Source organism: Dermacentor albipictus, chromosome 8 (genome assembly GCF_038994185.2).
Source record: "Dermacentor albipictus isolate Rhodes 1998 colony chromosome 8, USDA_Dalb.pri_finalv2, whole genome shotgun sequence".
In the NCBI taxonomy this organism is placed as follows: domain Eukaryota; kingdom Metazoa; phylum Arthropoda; class Arachnida; order Ixodida; family Ixodidae; genus Dermacentor; species Dermacentor albipictus.
Window position 1 is genome coordinate 57,586,890 of NC_091828.1, and position 21,456 is coordinate 57,608,345.

The 21,456-nt window shown below is 45.2% G+C and overlaps 1 protein-coding gene across 7 annotated transcripts in view; it reads right to left on the minus strand.

Annotated features, from left to right (window-relative positions):
- The window catches only part of LOC139048445 (sodium-dependent multivitamin transporter-like), a 73,353-nt gene that overhangs the window by 29,811 nt on the left and 22,086 nt on the right, over window positions 1-21,456 (minus strand). For 5 of the 7 annotated variants that reach the window (XR_011507706.1, XM_070522836.1, XM_070522833.1 and 2 more), the window contains exon 1: window positions 1,894-2,982. The exons of the other annotated variants lie outside the window; for them this stretch is intronic. Coding sequence is in view for 2 of the 5 variants with exons in the window: in XM_070522833.1 (XP_070378934.1) it covers window positions 1,894-2,235 (342 nt within the window). In the remaining 3 variants the exon portion in view is untranslated. Of the gene's footprint in view, window positions 1-1,893; window positions 2,983-21,456 lie in introns of those variants that run through there. 7 annotated transcript variants of the gene reach the window in all.

The following is a 21,456-nucleotide window of genomic DNA, read 5'->3' on the forward strand; positions in this document are numbered from 1 at the left end:
CCTATCAAAACGTGTATGACTTGTGTCTCCGTTAAACCAAGCTCTCAAGAGCATCACTGTAATCACAATGCGGCCATCCGAAAGAGCCAGTTGGTCTTGCCATATTTCGCAAAATCTAGCAGAACTTCTTCAAACTTTCAACATCCATTCTTCATTTCACCCCTGCTTGCGAACGGGACTTTCTGCAACTACTGAACTTGTCTTCACCTTTTACGCGTTTGCCTCAATTTTTGATAACGCCGGCCTGATTGATATTACGTTCCTCAGCTTTAATAAATCCTTCGACCGGAACTTTCGCTTTACTTTGATATGGAAACTTAGCAAGTATGAGTTTCCACCGTTATCGTAAATTGAATATCAGCGTATTGAGCATATTGCACGAGTACCGCAAAGGACAATGTTCGTAATTTTCCTTTTCTTGGGCATATTGATGACGTAACATCGTCCATCGATGCAGTGTTAGTACTATGTTGTTTGCGGATGAATGCTTACTCTACAAAGTGATTAACACTGCTTACAACCAAGTACCTCGCAATAAAACCTGAGCGCAATTTCTGAGTGCTACGATGGTTGGGAAATGAAACTTGGTGAAGAATAAACTGTGTTTATGTGCACCAACAACAAGAAACGCCCTCTAGCCTATCAATACACTACTAATGATGCGAAACTACCGAGATAACCACTCTTAAATATCTAGGTGTCACAAGCAACGACCCGTTGAACTGCTCACAACGCATAAACAATGTTTGCATCTGCCCAGCATAAACTAGGCCTGCTAAGGCATAGGCCTAAACGCTCGCTTTCATCTGTGAACCTATCAGTTTATAACGCGTTGGCAAAGTCGAGATTGGAATATGTCGGTGTCCTCTGGGATCCGTTCACAAAAAAGGGCATTACCAACTGGAGCGCCTCAACAGACTGCCCACCTGTTTCGCATTTCATTGTTATGGACATCATGATTCCCCACCTCACTAATGAATAAACACAATACTGCCACCCATGAAACTCAAAGAGAGGAACCACTGAAAAGTTATTTTCTTCCTATGAAAAGACAACTCACAGTTTGGTCCTGCACCCTAGCTCCAACCGCTATCAGACCAAATAGTCATCATTATTCCGACAATGTAACTCTGAATATGGGGCACACGAATCACAAAGTTCGATTTTTTGCCAGAACAATTACTCAATAGAACATCCTACATGTTGATGTGTTCGCGTCTGATAATGTACCACTAGCATTGTAAAAATGGTGCCGCCGACATGCCGCCGTCACCGTCGCGTAACGCAGAGCACCGATAGAGCACGTGTTCTATGTTAGCTACGCCTGAGCATAGCCCGATCATTTCGGTAGATTGTATCTCCGGAAAGATTCTGCGTAACAGTGAGGGATTTGTGTATGACCCGACCAGGGGCAACCTGAATGTTAAAGCCAGTGGTCTCCCTAGTTTTCCAAGTGGCAGTTGATATGGTCTCCTTCCCAAGTAAAAATGTTTCACTAGTTCGTTATATGAGGAGGGAGCATTCTGATTTTCCATAACCCCAGTGCCGCGCCAGCCGGTAGCTACGGGATCGACGACTCCTCACGTAGGTTTAAGGGCCGACTCGTTGAGGCTTGATGAAATTGTTTTTTTTTTAGTTGTACAGAAAACAGGTCATATGAACGAGCACGCGCATAAAACGTCGCAAGCGTTCATACACGGTTCTATTGCGAGGCCCTACAATAGCAGAAAATTGTAGGCCTTAAAGAGCGCAGTGTGCAGTACGTGTGATATATGTGACAGCATCTCGGACGTTTCACCGCATTTCAGCTTTTTTTCATTTTGTTGAAATGTGAACCAAGCCAAAGCAAGCGGTGCATGAGACCTGTTTTGTAAAACACAGCGTTTCACTCACCTCAAACATCGACGTCACACCGAGGCCATAGAGCACTGGTACAAACACGTGCGTAGCCAACGGGAAAAGAAGTAGCGGCAATGTCGACCACCAAATGAGGAGCCAGCCATACACGTAATAGTGGGCAGGCAAGGCGATAAGCCCCGTTGACGAGATGATTGATGCCACAGTTGAAACTGCCAGAGGAAGCATCATAAGTGTCCGGCTTCCGAGAAACACTTCCACTACTGCGGAAGTCGAACCCGCGTATCGCCCATGTTTGCGTAAGGAGAACCAAAGACCCAGAGAAAAGTTTGCCAGGACCAGAACTCCGAAGAGGACATATTCCAGGACGTCCATCATAGATGGTGTCTCCTGCTTCCCGTCCCCGAATTCCAGTCAGGCGCTTTTCTGCGCGGGAGAAATTAAGTCGCTTGAAATGCTACCGCTTGAATCGCGCTTGGCAACGAGTAAAAACTTCAAGCAGTTTTCAGTTCACATTGCACATATTTGTATTTTACATGACGCCTTCACGTTCGCACGTGTGCCCTGAAACCATATCGCTTATATAGTAACGGGCATGTCGCAGGCGATCCAAGGAGTCGTCAATTCGAGGAAGTGGGTAAACATCTTTTTTCGTGACCTTGTTCAGTTTGCGGTAATCGACACAGAATCGTAGTGAACCGTCTTTCTTTTTAACTAATACAGCAGGTGAAGACCAAGGACTTGTCGATGGTTGAATGACATCATCGTCGAGCATTTGTTTAACTTGATGACGAATAGCATCCCGTTCTCTTTGCGACACGCGATAAGCGTGTTGGCGAACAGGTTGGACGGTCGGTTCAGTGATGACTCTGTGTTTGATTAAAGGAGTCTGTTTGACCTTCGACGTGGTGGCAAAGCAGTCGCTAAATGACGATAGCAGAGTGAGGAGCCTCTCCTTCTCGTTTTGGTCTAGCTGTGGGTTGAGGTTGATGTGACTGGTCAAGTCCACATCGCTGGGTTCCGGAATCGGGATTGTCGATACCGAAGCACAGGCGTTGGACTCGGCCACCATTTCAAAGTAGGCCATGGTGGTATGCCTCACAAAGTTCTTGTATTCGCCACTGAAGTTGGTAACTAGAATCGTGGTTTGCCTATGTTGGAGCTCTACGAGACCTCGTGCGACGCTGACTTCGCGATCCAGCAATATGGCGAGGTTACCTTCGGCGATGCCTATTCCTAGTTGTTCTTGGGGGCATTCAACAAGGACGAAGATGCTACTGCGAGGCGGTAACGTCACGCAGTCATCGATCACGCGTAAAGCCGTGCGGTGATGTTCATCCTCCACACTCGAATCCGAAGATACATCGTTAGAAAAAGTCACGAACAAGTCACGAAGGTTAATGATCGCCCCATATTCCTGGAGAAAATCCATGCCCAGTATAACTAGCCTAGAACACTTGGGCAGCACAAGGAAAGACGCTACAAAAGTCGAAGTAGAAATGGCAAGTCTGGCGGTGCATCGTCCAATGGGTGACACGAGGTGTCCTCCGGCCGTAATCAGATGTGGGCCGTCCCACGCTGCCAGCACCTTGCCTAGCCGAGTGGCCAGTGAGGCACTCATAACCGATTAGTCAGCTCCCGTATCGACAAGTGCAGTTACCGGATAACCGTCGATTGAAGCAGTAATAGCAGCAGAAGTTCTTTTTGCAGTTTCGAATGAAGGCGTCAGCGGTACGTCGCGAGGGGATGGCGTCGGCGGAGGATATTTGACGGTTCGCATGACAGCGGCCTCACCCCCGCAGGTCGCCGTTTTCAGTTTCCCCGGCACGGGCTTCCACCGTTGACTCCAGCGGAATCAAAGGCGGGTCGAGCACGGTTTGGTGACGCGTACCGACGAGGTGAAGGCGACCGTAACTGTCTTCGCTGTTGGGCAGGAGGAAGCCGGTTACTTTCTAAGTATTGCTCGATGTCGTGCGGGCGTTCGCCATAGCGCGGGCAACGGGCATCCGGATGGTATCCCCGCAGACCAATCCGTCGGTACTGGCAGTCGCGATACATGTGACCAGCCTCCCCGCAGTGATAGCACAACGGACTGTTGTCGGGGGCGCACCATACTGTAGATTTGCGCGGACCAGGATGAAAAGGTGCTTGCGGATTCGTGCGGTGGATCGGACTTGGGGAGCGTCGAGAAATCCCAGCAGGCGGCTGCGAAAAACGGCCCGTCGACGGCGCGGAAGCCGGAAGAGCATCCGCGTACAAGAACGTGGGAGGTTCGGGTCGTGTTGGTGGCGAGGGATGAACCACTTTGCCGATTTCTTCCCGAATGACATCCGTAAGAACCGCGGCACTGGGAGGTGCCCGAGCTGATGCATAGGACTTCTGCAGTTCTTCTCGAACGATTTGTCGTATTAGCTCGGTAAAGGACTCCCTGTCATCATTTGCAGATATGAGAGAGCATGCAGCAGTCATGGTGGTCTGGCGTTCATACTGCGAGAGCCGCTGCCGAAGAATACGTTCCATAACTGTTGCCTCACGAACGAACTGAGAGACTGTTGTCGGAGGATTGCGCACGAGGCCCGCGAAAAGCTGTTCCTTTACGCCTCGCATTAACAGACGCACCTTCTTGTCTTCTGGAATTAGTGGATTGGCCCGACGGAACAATCGCATCATGTCTTCGACGAACATGGCGACGGTTTCGTTTGGCATTTGGAACCTCGAAGACAGTGCCTGTTCGGCTCTTTCTTTTCTTTCGGGAGTGCAGAAGGCTTCGCAAAGCAGTCGGTAAAACTCCTGCTAGCTGGTAAATGAGGCTTCGTGGTTCTCGTACCATACTCTCGCCGCGTCTAAAAGGGAAAAGTAGACGTTCTTCAACTTACGGCGATCGTCCCAGTCGTTAAAAGCGGCGACCCGGTTGAAATGGTCCAACCAGTCTTCAGCGTCCTCAAAGGCGTCGCCATGGAACGGGTTAGGCGTGCGAGGCGCCTTGAGAATGCATGGTACGGTAGCATTTGGGATCCCCTCGGTTTGGCTTGCGGTAGTTCTTGACATCTTCCTCAAGGAGCTTGTCAGGGAGCTGTTTGCGGTGGAAGACCTTGGAGGCGACGGCTGCTTCGATAGATTTCTGCCGTCCCCGAGGTACTGGCGTCGGTAGCTTCTGGATGAGGACCGGTAGGCATACGATGGATGCGTACCCCGCACTTCCACCAGTTTGTCACGAGAGGAAAAGCCAGTCAGTCAGTTCTAAGCGAACAGTTCGCTTGTCTTGTCTTGTCTTGTGGCCTCGAGAGTGGCGCGTACCCACTATGGGGGATTGGCCAAGAAGCAGGCGGTTTTCCGTATGGTTAGAAGTAGAGACAATCTAGATTTGTATTGTGGAGCGTGGGACGAGAGTACTGTAAATTAGAAGTTTAATTGATTATTGTTAGGAATTCCAATAAAATAACAGTTCGCTTTTTGCAGCAGCTGCCACGCACACTTCTTCTTCCTCGACTTCTAGCGCAAGTAGCGCGTGCCAATATTGCCTTAAACAGCTAATATGAAATTGCGCTTTGTAGGCTAAAATGAACACGAAGTATTTAGCTAAACTTAAAGGAGTGCGTAGACGAGCACAACAATCGAAAAACAAACAAGACGAGCGCAGTAGTGCCAACTGGACATTTTGTTGAAAGCTCTACCAGCTTTTATAACATGTGAAACAAAACAATAACCAAAAGGTTCAACGGCATGCGTACGGCCTACAAGTAGCGGTGCTTATTTCGAAATATTATTTAAAAATGTATTTAGAAATTTATTTCGAAAATTTATCTCAAGTTTTGTTAGGCTGAGTGACGCTATGCAAACGCATTTATCTCCAGCTTTGGTAATGTAGCAAGCTGCTACAACTTCTTTTTGTTTTCCGCTCCTTCCGTGCTTCAGAAACCTGGTGTCATTGAACACTGGGGTACATCAGAATTTGTTGCAAGGCGCAGCTAAATTGCTACCGTCCCGTTTTTTTTTACATTGTTTAATTGCTTCCTAGCTCTGTCATTAAACATTGCCCGGTTTTTCGGATGTGCACTTGCCCGTAATCTATACGTATCTCGTAAACGACGTCAGCGGAAGACTTGAATTGCTTCTTGCGATTCGTGGTGCATTCCTTTTTAAAAAATTATGGGGTTTTACGTGCCAAAACCACCTTCTGATTATGAGGCACGCCGTAGTGGAGGACTCCGGAAATTTTGACTACCTGGGGTTCTTTAACGTGCACCTAAATCTAAGTACACGGGTGTCTTCGCATTTCGCCTCCATCGAAATGCGGCCGCCGTGGCCGGGATTCCATCCCGCGACCTCGTGCTCAGCAGCCCAACACCATAGCCACTGAGCAACCACGGCGGGTGTGGTGCATTCCTGGTGCTTACAATTTTTCATAGCATTGCATAATTTCCAAAGTTTAGAGGGAACGGAAAACGTTAAGCTCAGTTGGTGCCTATTGACCACTTCATTTAGATAATGGGATAACTTATGAGCATGTAGTATTACGTGAAAAGGCCTATTTTCCTTTTCCTGCGTTTCGATTTTTCTTCCTGGGCATTCTTTTAGGACGGCTTAACACACGCCTTTGATAATAGATGAGGGCTACTCGGCTGTTTTAAAATGTTCTGCCTGCGGCAGGAGACTATTTTTCATTTGGTGCTCACAGGATGTGTTCATTGTAGCTTCAATACGGGAGATGGCTGTTCCCCTTTTCACGAGTTTTTAATGAGCACTGTCATAGGAAAGCACGCCTTCCTTGGACCTAGGTTGATAAACTCAGATAACATGGTGATTTCAAGCAAATGAAGGATTAATAACCAAGAACAGAATGCTAGTTAAAATTCGGCAGTTCAAAGGTGAACTTCGATCGCCCACCGTGCGTATTGAAATTCTAGAAATATTTTTATCTTCTTCGTCAAACCAATAACCAGGTCGCAGCTTTACAAGAACCAGGTAGTCATCTACGTAGCGATAAATGCGCATAACTGGGCAGTCAACTAAATCAGCGCAAATGCGTTTGTGAATGCTAGATAAAAATTCTATCGCAAAGCAAGCGTGCGAAGAATGAATCGATACAACTACGGGTGCGTTGGATATAGAAATTGAAGTCAGGATTGATAGCTGTTGGCTGAAGATAAAATTGCAAGAGCGTTATCAAATTGTCAACGTTTATGCCTACGGAGTTTCCACATTCTTCTTCACCGGTTCCATTGATAACTTCTCTTAAAGCAACCAACACACCATCACAAGGAGGTGAAGTAAACTAAACTTCCAGATCAACAGAAAACCCGTTGACGCAATTAAAATTTCTAACGCAAGTTCGTCTTAGTTCACCCACAATTTCTTCGAACTTCTCACTCACTAGGAGTCATTGACCGGCAGATTCTTTGGATGGCCTTGCAAAGCATCCGTAATGCAACTACCACAATGTCTTTACGGATACAATAACCCTTAACGGGTGGTTCGGATTATGTGTTTTCTACGTAAAGAACTTTTGCAGAAAGCAAGATTCTCCTTCGCTAGTGAGCTTCTTTAACGGTTCGAGATTAAGTTTTGTAAGTAGCTTGAGAGCTGCTCTTGTTTCGTTTTTCGTATCTAAATGGACTGCTTTGAATTTCTTCGTGACTTTTCCTTTCAGGAGGAATTCTGGTAGCATGACGAATCCTCCTTCCTTGTCCGACTGCAGGGCATTCATGCTTCTCCTTCAACCAGGACACAACGTGTTTAAACGGTAGTTTAGGTGCCATCCTGTGTTGTACGTTCCTTATAACGCAGTCAACGCTTTCTCTGCTTGCGTAGTCCCGTTCCTGTTCATCGGCCTAGTCTGCCACATCTCCGGCCATGGCCTGAAACTAATGAGCCAGGTTTTTGAAGCAGGTAAAGATCAAAAACAAATAGAGAAATTGTAGAAGCTTACTACATTACCAAAGCAGGAGACGAATGCGTTAGCATAGCGTCACTCAGCCTAATAAAACTTGAGATATTTTTTTTTTAGATAAGCACTTCTATTGGTAGGCAGTACGCATGCCTCTGAAACTTTTTGTTGTTGTTGGTCTTTTTTGGCGTAATATGAAATATGATTGATCTTTCAACAAAACTTCCAGTTGGCAGTACAGCGCTGGTCCTGTTATGCGTGTTTTAGATTGTCCTCGCCTTCTTCATGCACCGCCATATTTCACTTGAGACGAACCATTTCGCCCAAATCAAGTTGTTGCTACTACAGATTTCTTAAGCTTTCGAATTTCTTTAGACAGGGCAGTTCAAATCGAGAACCATAATTAGAAATGTCTTTGCACTCAGATATAACACGCTGCTTGACCGAATCATAACGCAAGCTACGGCGTGAGCGGTCAGTCACTCATCATCAGACACAACAGCGCACACCCGGTTTACCCGCAGGGTGCGAGGATGCTTGCCCTACTAAGATAATTTAGCTCGTTTCCTCTCCATTACTTTGCTTGCTTTCTAATCAAAGGAAGCAAATGGAAAAGTATCGCAGTAGGGCGAGCATCGTCGCACCCACTTCGGGAAAACGTTCGCGTGTTTCCATTAATTATCATATCTGAGCAGTTTATACCACGTACGTCTAGCCGAATATACAATGACAACTATACATATTTTCCCATCAGTACAGTGTAATGATAGGAAGAGGCGTGCGGAAAAAGCTGTCATTTCGACAGCTTGATGAAGCCGAAGGCCGCCGCATTAGCGATTACTGCAACAAGCACAATCGTCTTATAACTTTTTAGAAATTATACCGAAATATTACGGAAATAAGAAAAGAAAGTTCTGTACAAAAGTTCTAACTGACATAATCTTACAGGAATGCATAAAATATAAGCATACATTCCTACACACAAAGTTTCAATCTTCTAGAGAGATTGTATTCTAAAAGGAAAGTCCAAGGTGTAGATTATTATGCAAATAATGTTCTGCTAGATGCAGAGCAAGAACCAAGAAAGCAAACATACTGCTCATGTTTGAAAAACGCAGCACACAAAAGCTTGTTTTTTCTAAGAACATCAGCGAGGAAAAAAAAAACATCAAAAAAATTCGTCTAGCTTTAAGCTGAAGTAACTACGAATAGCTTTAAGGGTAGTGTTCTCCAGTTCAATCGCTTCGCTGTGTAATCTATTTACTAATCTTCGTAGGTAATTGCGAAGCGTCTGTTTTTCATATGTGGTTCTTACTGTTGGTATTTTCCAACATTCATTCTTGTGTGTTCCATATATAGTGCTATTGTTTTCTGACTTGCCATGTTGCTTAAGAAAACTGGATCCAGTGTTTAAATCTTGTTATGACCCCTACACAGTCAATAATCGTACATTGTGGCGATTGGCCTCACTATATATTTTACAAAAAACGTAAGTGTATGAAAGTAACCAGTGACTTTTTGAATTACGCACAAGAACTTTTTTAGCAAGACATGAATGTTGTGCAGATTTTCTTGAGAGACAGTAGCTCAAACTAAATGACAATAATGAACCCTAGATTGAAACAAACTGTTAAAAATCCACATCGGAATATTTTGCTGCAGTACATGGACGCTACGATAAACAGTATCATTACCCGGGACGGTTTTACTGCTAAATAATCAACATCTGTATCCCAGGATAAGGTTTCTTGAAAGACGACACCCAATCTTTTAAAGCTGAGTACTATAGCGGTAGGCCAAGAATTCAGTAGCATGTGTTTATTGCTCACAGCGTTTTTATTTTACTGCAAATTATCATAGCCTGTCTTTTGTATTTAGTCCAACTATATAGGCATGTCCATTCGTCTAAGTTTTGCAAGGTTGAATTGGCTTCATCAATTAATTCATAAATTGAATTTCCTATTAAGAAGATGTGAGTGTCATCAGCGTAAATTATATATTTTGCCGCAGAGTTAATATTATTATGTCATTATTGTAAAGACTGGAAAGAAAGTGGCCCAATTGGCTGCCTTGTGGCATACCACAAATACGGCAAGCAAACTAGAGACATTTTGATTTGTGTCCACTGTCTGGAAACGGTTCTGTAGGTAGGATTCAACCAGATGTGTAGCTTTTCCGCGGTAGTCATAGCGTAAAAGTGTCTCAATTAGAAGAGAACGGTTTATATGGTCAAAGGCATTGGTAAGGTCTACAAAACTTTCCAAGACCAATTTTCCCTCCTCAACAGCGGTTAAGAATAATTCTTTCTGAGCAAAAAACGCAATCTCATTGCTGAGACCCTTACGAAAACCAAACTGGAACGGAGTTATAAGATCACGTTTTTCTTCGATTTCAATAAAGCCCTTTAATATTACTTTCTCTATAATTTTCCAAAAAGCACAAAGGATTAATATCGGGCAATAATTACCAATGCCATTTTGAGTACCTTGTTTGTGCAACACTATTGCACGAGCTGCTTGCATTTGACGAGGGAAAAGAGCCTGGTTAGGACACAGGTTAAATATATAAGAAACACAAGGGGCTAAAAAATCAGCAACATCCTTAATAGGTTTTATTTGGAATCCATCGATATCTTTTGCGTTACTTCTATTAAGGCTATTAATTATATCATTTACTTCAATTTCATTTACGGGTTTTGCACAATTGTGCTTGTAGCATAGCCAAGGTTATTTTGCTTATTTTTCACGACAGGAATGTTAACGCCACTAGTAAAGTGCTTATTAAAAGCGTCTGCCAGCAATCTACCTTAATGTTCCTGACCATTTATTTCCAGCTTCGTAATTGGTACAGGAGTCCCGCTATGCTTTAAGACAGAGTTAAGTCTCCTCCACATAAACTCAGAACATCGAACTGCAGCACCGACGAAATGTGCAGAGTAGTAGCGCCTTGTTTAAAACTTAACAAGAAGCTCCTCATCTTTCGTTTCAATAAAGTTCTGATATAGGTTGTTCTTTTCGATCTAAAAGGATGTCTGAACTTATTCCGAGTTTCCCATTTTCCTTCCTTTGCTCAACGCGAATATTAAGAAAGAAAGCTACATACATTGGTTTAGAATACGAAGAAATATTTTATAGGTCTTGTTAGCGTCGCTGCATTGAGGCACTTCTTCTCAAGAAATATATTTCATTTGTTCCCGAAGTTTCGACAAGTTTTCTTGTGTGACATTCTGTGGGGCGTGAGTCAATTTGGGCCTCTTACTACGTACACGCACCTTCGAACAAAGGAATAAAAGTAGGTGATCATAGAAATCATAAGCGAATACACCAGCTTTGACGTTTGCATGATTTGTGTTTTTAAAAAATTTTCGATGAAAGATGAAGAAGGCTGAGTGATTCTACTGCGTAGATTAATGACATTCACTAGGCCATTTGCTATAAGCGAGATATCAAGCCTAAACTTTGAGAAATCTTTCATCATATTAAAATTATTCTCTCCACCACAAATACAACCAAAATAATTTTTGTTTACAAACTCTGTAATTGCTTGCGGATATTTAAAGAGAAGACAGTGCCATAGGGTCGACGATAGCAGACTGTTATTACCATATTTTGAAGTTTCATTGGCAAGATTTCACACTCATGTGTACTTAAAGAGAGTTCGGGCAATAGTTCACAAGCCCTCCATTAATCAAGATGCATACCACGCTGCGGCGTGCATAGGTACGATTTAGACAAAAGGGATTATGGGATGGAAGACGGAAAACACCTGCTTCGTCAGTAGACCGTGTTTCCAGTAATAATGTTGCATCGAATGAAAGCCGTAGCTGTTCAAAGAACAAGTAACGTTCAGATTACTTATTTAGAACGTACCGGCTGTTCAGGCGAAAAAAATCATTTTAGGAACGCTTTACTTATGTACTGCTCACAGACTTGAGGTAATACGTAGGTTTCCCTGTTCGCGTCTACAACACAGTCATCGACAAATGCCACGTGTCTTAGCCCAGCTCGTCTAGATCACCCACGGTGAGAATCGCCGCCACTGTCCACCGTCGGCTCTGCACACAAGAACACGGCTTTTATTGTGCCACATATTAGTATTATGCCCTTTTAGCCCAGGTTTTTGGTTTCGTGCAATAAAGCACCCATCCTTTTCGTCACATTTTCCTTTACGAACGCATCGGGATTCATATCACGTAGCTTTGTCCTGCTTCGCCGCTAACCGTCCCTATCAGTCTGTTTGGCGCAACGACAGATAATACCTTGGATTTTCTTTCTTTCTTTGACGGCAGACGGTGAACCGCGACTCCGTAATTAGCTGTTAGCTCTGGAAGCTTAAGCTGCGCGGATAGCACGTTTAGTTTATCAACCAGGTTTTCTTTTTCTGTGTGCCTCATGGCGTGTAATTGAACTTTAACGCGGCGGCCCCTCCATTCAAGGGCGTCAAGGGCCAATTTCGGCTTGAAGCTAGCTAACATCGCTCTCATTTTCCTGGAGTTTACCGGTGCGGCGGTTTCAATCCTTAATTTCTTTTTGCTCTCTGTCCGTGCGTTGTCGCACTTCTTCATACTGCTCCGACCAGAATTGCAAAGAGTCCTCAATGTCTTCAACTACTTGATTCAGCAGCAACAACTGGTCAAGCTTGGAACGAATATTCTTTAACACAATCCGAATGTCTTGTAAGTCAGAATAATCACTTCTACTCTGTGGCTGCACTAGAGTTTTCTGTCGCCAGCAAGTCATGCGACGCCATGCCAGACGGCGCGAAGTCTTTAGCGTTGTATCTTAAATTCCTGAACGTTTTCCGGTGTGAAAAGAAAGAGTACAGTCACTGCACACAATTAAAGAATCGTCGACCCTATGGCACTGTCTTCTCTTTAAATATCCGCAAGCAATTACAGAGTTTGACCAGTGCGCCGTACCTCGCAAGTCGAACATAACACATTGGAAGTCATGTTCACCATTCCGCAGCAGCAGCAACAACATCATGTACAAAGCAAGGTAACAAGGGGAATGAAGGGATCAGAAATACTAGCCTGCGAAAAACCAGGTAGGGATTCAGGCGGCGTTCCCTCAATGCTGCCGCTGCCGCTGCCGCCAATGTGGCGCGGTGCTTGATTTCCGTCGCTATATAAGTTGTTCCTCGACAGTGTGAATTGGTGACAGATGTGGCTGGCTCCGGTAAGGTGTGACTGGTTTTGCCACGAACTTCCCCACTGCTCGTCAGCAGCAGTCAAGGTGCGATGAATGCCGTCTCAAGAGAGCCGATACGTACTCGCGAAAAAATCAGGCATACATATACCTTAGGCGACGTTCCCCCGATGCTGCCGCGGCCGCCAGTGAGAGCAATAGCAAAATTAAGCGAAAGCATGAAGACATAAGTGAAGAGGAACTCATGGCGATCCAGATTAGCAGTCACAGCAAGATGAGCACAAATATACAGCGAGTATTAGGTTAATCTGTATATTGGTTGCCTCTCAGTATATGCTGTTACACAGTCAGTACCATATACCGGACGACACCCCCTGACCTTATAATCATCATCATAGCCAAGTGATCGAATTCCCCGTTGCTGCTTCTAACACAAGGAATTACAATATTTAACTTTTGGCGCCGGCTTCTGCAAGGTTTTCAGATGCAGAATGTACAGCTGAGTTGTACTGTGTAGGCCCTTCCGAATGCGTATCCTGAAAATGTTGTTCAGTCTTCGTCATGAGTGCTCAGCATAGGACGAACTAAAGCAAGTAGAAGTTACTTGCGAGTTTGATGGGAAATATAACTTTATACAGGACCGACCGCGGTAGCGCAGTGGTTATCGCTTTGCAGTGCTAAGCATAAGCTCGTGGGTTCGATGCCGACCACTGCGGCCGCATTCCCCTGTGGGTGTAATACGGAAACGCTCGTGTACCATGCATCGGGTGCACTTTAAAGAATCGCAGGTATTCAAATTATCCCGTAGTCCCACACTACGGCACGCTCACAGTCCGATAGTGGTTCTACAGCGAAACTGTATAACCCTATCCCCAATGCATTTGTCATCTCCGCGGGCAAAAACCTCAACCAATCACAGTGGAAGGCGTGCGCCGCGGGGTTCTTTGCAGCACCACCAGATGGCGCTGGCCTCCACGCGGCAGCGGCAGTGTAGGTTGTGCGGGGGCAAGAAAAAAAAAAGAACCAGAAAGCTCGCTTTCAAGTTTAGCCTTCACCGCAAGCTCTTGCTGGTAAACAAGCTGCATTTGCGCGAAGAAGCAACAGTAGCATGCCAAGCATGGAGTGAAGTCACTACACTTTTATATGTAAAAGAACAACGAGCCTAGCAAATGATTCTATTTGCGTGGTGGTAGCGCTATGGAAAGCCGACGCATAGTGAAGGCTCCCGAGTAGCAGTGGGGGCACGATGAGCGTCGACGGGAAAAGCAACATCAATATGCACAACGGCGTCGTGCTCAGGTGAGGTAAGACCCAATTATAGGCTACGTCGCATTCTTCTATCGCATCAGGTTATACCACAGCCACAGCTTCGTTGGTCAACCACCTTCAAAGAGTAGATGGGAGCCCTTTTTTTCTACCTAACCCTCGCAAGTGAATTATAATTCATACAAGATGAAGAGCAAAAACATTTTGACGTCAAAGTACCCAGTTTGTTAGAATGCTGGATGGGTAGAGTCAATTTCTGAACATAATATAAGGCCTACAGCACAAACTGCATTCCAAATGCAACTATGACTATTTACGCTAAGCCCCCTTCGTAAGCATAAATTTGTCTTCCTTTATCACGCGCGCACAGGATATACAGGAATCTCACAGATTCGAAACAGAAAAACGCATACATACCTGTGCCAACTAAAACCGGTTCGTTGCGTATGTACTGGATATTGTTGCTCACTTTATCATGAAGGCAACCTGGCCTCATATCCTCACAAAATGTATAGTTTGATACGTACACTAGCTAACCTTCCTGTCTTCGCTTTTCTGTTTCCTCCTCCTCTTCCTTGATAGTGCACTGCGGTAGTGATAAAGTACAGGAACTTATTTCCAGGAGAAAGGAGTAACATAGGTATTCAGGCACGAGTCGAAGCGTCAATTTTCGAAAGAGTTGTTCATTGTCTAGAGGTTGTGGAAGTGATCCCGCACATTGAGCCCCGGGTAAAGAGAGAACCTGACCCAGTAGTTGCACCTGCGACAAATATATGCCCCCTAACCGTGTAGAAGGCTTACATTTTGAGGCCATAATAAATTTTGTTCTTATTTGAAAAGTCGGTACGACATGCATGACCTACATTTTTTTAACTTAATAATTTTATTTCATGGCGTGTTATTTCCAGTAAGGCAAAATAAATACAAGAATGTTTACGGCAAACATAAAAATATTTCAAACTGCAGTCCAACAAGGGAAGCCTCCGGAGGGAGTCAATGTTACGACAATGCACTTTCTTTTTCTCATGGCTTTCACGGAAATAAATCTCCATCTTGGGAGCCTATTCTATTATAACTTGCATGCTTTATAACAAATACGTTGGCGTCGCGGATGTATTGCTATAACGTTTCGGCAGATCAACTAAATGTTATCAAATATCGGTGCTGAAACGTCCCAGTAACGCAAAACACACCTCTCTTCTAGGATTAACACCCTCACCGCTAACACACGCTCGTTCATTCCCTCGGCCACCCGCATCAACCCCTCACCCGTTTACAAGAAGAACGCCTATGTATACTGTGCCGAGGAAAGCATGTGTCTCCTTGGGAAAAAAAAGTCCACTTGTCGAAACGAAGGCTCTGGCTTTCACCTTGTTCTCGTTCTGCTCATCGTCTTGAATTTCCATCGCCCCAATTCCCCTTGTTTTCCCTGGTCTCATAACGCAAAGCAACATGCGATCAGCGTGGCGATGTACGTTACAAGAAACACTTTTAGTAGACTCCCGTACCAAAATACTATGCAGAGGCAAACGCGATGATGTTGAATGACTACGCTGCTGCAAACTGTAGTAAACAACTAGTCGTGTACCAGAGGACGACTGCAAGGCACCGTCAAAATGACGCAACATGCCATTATGCATATCATAAGAAGCCAAGAAAGACTGACACCTAGGACAACATAGGGGAAATTACTTGTGCTTAATAAATGAAGTAAAGAAAGAGGTTGGTGAACCTTGATGAAAGAAAGAGTTGTGGTCCTGACGAAATTCCAAACTGCTTTCTTAGGCGCTATGCCGAACCAATCAGTGAATATATCTACCTCATATTTCATAGTCACTTCAGGACAGCTGTCTGCCCGCTGAATGGAAGGCAGCAAAAATTGTGCCCATTCACAAATCAGGTGACGTAACGTCCCCGTCCACTTACCGGCCTATATCCCTCACATGTACCTGTTGTAAAATTCTTGAGCACACCTAATCAAATTTCTTAAAGAACATACTGAGACTAAAAACATCATTCACCAAAACCAGTATGGCTTCAGAGCAGGGTTGTCCACTGTTACCTAACTGGTAGAAATCTTTCGTGACCTCGCAGAGGGAATCAATCATCAAAGTCAAACTGATATAATTTTCCTTGATTACTCAAAGACTTTTGATCGCGTGGCACATGCTAAACTGAATTTCAAACTAAACAAAATACTTGGCGATAGTCTCGTTACGAGGTGGATAGCCAGCTACTTATCGGAACGCCGACAATATGTGCAATACAATGACCCTGCTTCTGATATCGTTCCGGTCATTTCTGGCGTGAGGGCTCTGTGCTAGCACCATTTTTGTTCATTTTATACATAAACGACATAACATACCACGTTGATGTGAAGGTGCGTCTCGTTGTGGATGACTGCGTGCTATACAAAAACATAAACACTCATGCAGACCAAATAAAGTTAAACACAGCTTTGCGCAACGTCATAAAGGTTTGCAATACATGGCAAATGGCAATCAACATAAAAAACTGTAGTGATGTCTGTCACAAATAAGAAAACAAAACTTAATTTCCCTTACGGTACTGGCAACGGCGTTCTCAGAACAGTAACTGAAAAGAAATACCTTGGTGTGATTATTTCTGATAATCTCAGCTCTAAAACCCACGTACAAAACATTACCCAAAAAGCAATGAACAGTTTATACTTCCTTAAGCGCACCTTGCGCTTTGCGACTTCAGATACCAAGTCCTTATCCGTCCAATCTTAGAATATGCAAACGTCGTCTGGTTTTCATATATGCAAAAAGATGTACAGATGCTCGAATCAGTTCAACGAAAAGCTGTTCGTTTTATCTACCATAGATACCGGCGCACTGATTCTCCCACAGAGCTGCTTTCCTAAGCAAGCCTAGACACCTTATCAAGCCGCGTCACGCTCCATAGACTTAAGTTTCTTTATCAATTAATTCATAACGCATTTAGCATGGATCCTGCTACTTACATTAGTTTTAATCGTTCTAGAGAAACACGTCACAAGCATGACTTTACGATTAATGAATACTCTTGTGCTAACAACACATATTACTTTTCCTTCTTCTCTCGAGCCATAAGAGAATGGAACGGCCTAGATAAATCTGTAACTGCGCAGGATTCCTTGAAGAAGTTCGTTGAGCTCGCAGCCTCGTCAGTCTTGTCAACAATCCAGACCTGATGATCATGTTGAGACTGTATTGATCTGGTGTTGGTGCCCACTCAGTGCGTAACTGGCGCATTACTGTACTGTACTCTATACTGTTCGTATTGTTGCCCGCTTGATGTGTAACTGGCGTATTACTGTACTGTACTGTGTACTGTATTCCTGTATCTTGCTGATAAATCCACTCCTGTAACAGTCCCAGTGGGACTAACAGTATGTTAAAAATAAAAAGAATAAATAAATGGAAATGAAAGTGGATGAAAAAACAACTTGCCGCAGGTGGGGAACGATCCCGCAATCTTCGCATTACACGTTTGATGCTCTACCAACTGAGCTACCGCGGCGCCGTTTCCCCATCCCCTTTTTTGGGTATTTATGTTTCCTAGTAAAACCCTGACAGCGTTAGCCAGCACCACCACTCACAAACCTTGGCGGCGGATGTGGAACGCCCTTTCTGCCGCAGGAGTCACGATACCTTATTCTGCTTTGGTGAAAGCAAACGGTAAATAAACCCCCACATGCTACCTTAAGGCATCAATCCGGCAACATCGATGCCGACTTTTTGGTAATTTTTTGCAGATTGATGAGAGTTTTTGTTCAGTTACTGAAATTCCTCTGCAACTACTTTCAGGGAGGTATTACAATTAGGCATGAAGTTGTCCAGCCACTCTGAATGGGCGTTATACGCGGTTTGCACTCTCGATAGAGGGTCAAGAAAATCGTAAGGCTGAAAGGCGCGCCGTTATGTTGTGCTTTTCAGCAGAATGTAAAAGCGCACATTACAAAGCAAGTGTGAGCAGCAGATTTTTATATGTATTAATTTGTGCAGAAAAAGAACATCCGATTTGTTGTGTCTACGGGTTAGGGTAGGTCGCGTGAGTGTCTGTGTCAGCTCTATGGAGATGGCAGGCTTCTTACGTTATCGGCGTTTAAATATAGATGTGAACCTTTTTTGCACGCTTTCGAGAAGATCAAAATTTGACCTACAAGTGCCGCCCCAAACAACGGAGGCGTACTGAAGAAGTGGAAGGCATACACTCTGATATTAAGTCACAAATAAGCCAGGTTCTTTGATGTTTCTCGTCACCTGACATACTGTCCCGAGCGTTTGAAGTGCACGCCGCCTCGTCCAGCGTGGGCGAGAAACTCAGAGAGCTCTCGAAGTACACTACAAGGCCATTTGTTCCCTCAGCTCTTGGCAGGAGATCGACTTTATCGCTGAAGGGAAATAAGGTCCTGTTAGCCTTCCGCGTGAAGCTTGCAATTTTCGTTTTTGATGCGTTAATGGTCAGCTTGTTTTCAGCTCCAAATTCGCAATGTCCTTCTGAAGAGCGGCGTAATCATCAACACTTTTTTACCTCTATGGAAAGTTTCGCGTCATCAGCATATAACAAACCAACAGTTTTGAATGACTGCCAAAACGTCTTTAATAAACAGCGAGAAAAGAAGGGGTCCTAGGACAGACCCTAGAGGAAATGCACTTTTAACCCCATACAATTCTGACTATTGACTATTTACGCTAACGCAGCAGTACGGGTTGCGCATGTAGCTGCTTATCATGGCTGTGTCAGAGCGATGCAGATCAAGTTGTGTCAAGTTTTAAAGGAGTAGTTTGTGGCACACAATATCGAACACCTTACTGAGGTCAAAATAAATGACATCGAGCTGTCCTTTCTTATACACTGCTTGAGTGGCATGCATCAAGACGCTAACGAGGTTGGTAGATGTGGAGTGTCCTGATATGAAACCATGCTGCTGAGGAATGATAGTATTTTTAATAGAAGATGAAATAATTGAGCGCAGAGTTGACTCGAATAATTTAGGTGCGGCGCATTGTAGAGAAATAGGTATATAGTTACTCGCAGCAGTTCTTACCTCTGACTAAAAGACAGAAACGATCCGCGCTCTTTTCCAAGGCTTTGGAAATGTGTTCGTCTTTGGACGGACGGACGGACGGACGGACGGACGGACGGACGGACGGACGGACGGACGGACGGACGGATGGATGGATGGATGGATGGATGGATGGATGGATGGATGGATGGATGGACGGACGGACGGACGGACGGACGGACGGACGGACGGACGGACGGACGGACGTGCGAGCGAGCTACGGGGCGCAAGGTGTTTATATGACGTTTTGTATAGGTCAGGCATGTAGTGATGTAGTCTGTTCTGCGTGGGGTACGTGTTTGTTTGAAGCATTCTGAACGTCAGGGCTTGAGGCCTGTTGAGCTTATTGTAATGTGTGCTGCATATTCTGCGGTCTAGATAAAAGTGCTTTATGATCTCGTTATATGTGGAGGGAGGGTCCCGATTCTCGCTGGGATGGTCGCGACCAGAATAGGTTGCGTCGCGGAAGGTGAGGTCTCGCGCGCTCCTGTGAGCTATCTGATTGACATTGCGAGTGGCGTCCTCGATCTCTCCGAGGTGTGCCGGGAACCAGCAGATGGTGTGATGCTGCAGTGGTGCGGATCTATTGATTATTTGTAGTGCTTGTCTTGCAACTGCTCCTTTCTGAAAGGCTTTGACGGCCGAGCGTGAATCGCTGTAGACGTGGGTGGTGGTCGGGTCTGTGAGCGCGAGAGCGATGGCAACCTGTTCTGCTATCTCGGGCTTGTGGGTCTTGACTGTGAGAGCGTTTCTGACTTGACCTTGCTTATTGATCGTGGTGGCAACGAAGGCCTTCCTGGTCGGGTACTGTGCCACGTCAACGAAACAGGCTAGGATCTTCTTATCACGTATTTCGCGCAGGATGAACGATCCGCGTGCAAGCCTTAATTTCTGGGTTGATGGTGCGCGGGGTTCATGTTCCGTGGCAGTGGGCGAACCATGTAGGAGTTGCGTGTGTCCGCGGGAACGCTTTGATATAGATTCTCGATTACTGTGGTGTCATGACCTAGTTTGGCTAGGATTTCTCTACCCGCTTTGGTACCAGAGAGTCTTGTCCATTGAGCCAGTTCTTGAGCTTCGGCGATTTCTTCAAGTGTGTTGTGTACCCCCAGTTGCAGTAGGAGCTCTGTGTCGGTGTTCTTGGGGATTCCCAGCGCTAGTTTGACTAGCATCCTCAATTGTACATTGAGTTTGTCTTTCTCCGCTACCTTCCATCTGTGCATGGCCGCCTCGTAGGGGAAGTGGCATAGCGCAAAGGCGTGTGTTAGCTTGAGCAGATTTTCTTCCTTAAGGCCGTGTCGTCTGTTGGCTACGCATCGTATGAGATTTAAGGCATTATTCGACTTTGTCACGATCTTCTCCACTGTCGCGGCGTTAGAGCCCTTGCTCTCAATGAACATCCCAAGGACTCTGAGACGTGTGGAATGGTTCCTCTGTCTTTTGTTCTGAGAGTAATGACGTGTGTGTCGCTGATTTCGTTCTTTCGTTTGGGACCGCTCCTCGATGGTTTGTAGACGAGGAGCTCCGACTTCGCAGGCGAACATCGCAGGCCGGTGGGAGCGAGGTATTCCTCGATCGCGTCAATCGCTTCCCGCAGAGCGCTTTCAATTGATCCCAGGCTACCTCCGGGGACCCAGAGCGTAACGTCATCGGCGTATATCGTGTATTTGACGTTCTCGATTTGATCTAGTTTCTTGCCTAGGCCGGCTACCGCAAGGTTAAAAAGCGTCGGAGAGATGACAGAACCTTGCGGGGTGCCCCTGCCTCCGAGTTTTTATTTCTGGGACTTGATTTTCCCTAGACGGAGGGTGACCGTTCTGTCGCTCAGGAACAATTTTGTATAAGCGTAGAGTCTCGTGCCGAGGTCGAGGATGAAGATCGTGTCGAGTATGTAGTCATGTGATAAATTATCGAATGCCTTTTCGAGGTCTAGTCCTAGGATTACTCTCGCGTCTCTCGTGTCTGCGTCAATGATCTGATGCTAAAGGAGCTTCATGGCGTCTTGGGTGGATAGCCCGGGTCTAAAGCCGATCATTGCTGCGGGGTAGACATCTTTATCTTCGAGATGCTTCGAGAGCCTGTTTAGGACCGCGTGCTCGGCTACCTTGCCGACGCAAGACGTCAGCGAGATAGGTCTGAAGTTATTGATGTTGGGCACCTTGCCAGGCTTTGGGATAAGCACGATAAGGGCCGTTTTCCAGTCTTCTGGTAGTGCTACATTCCTC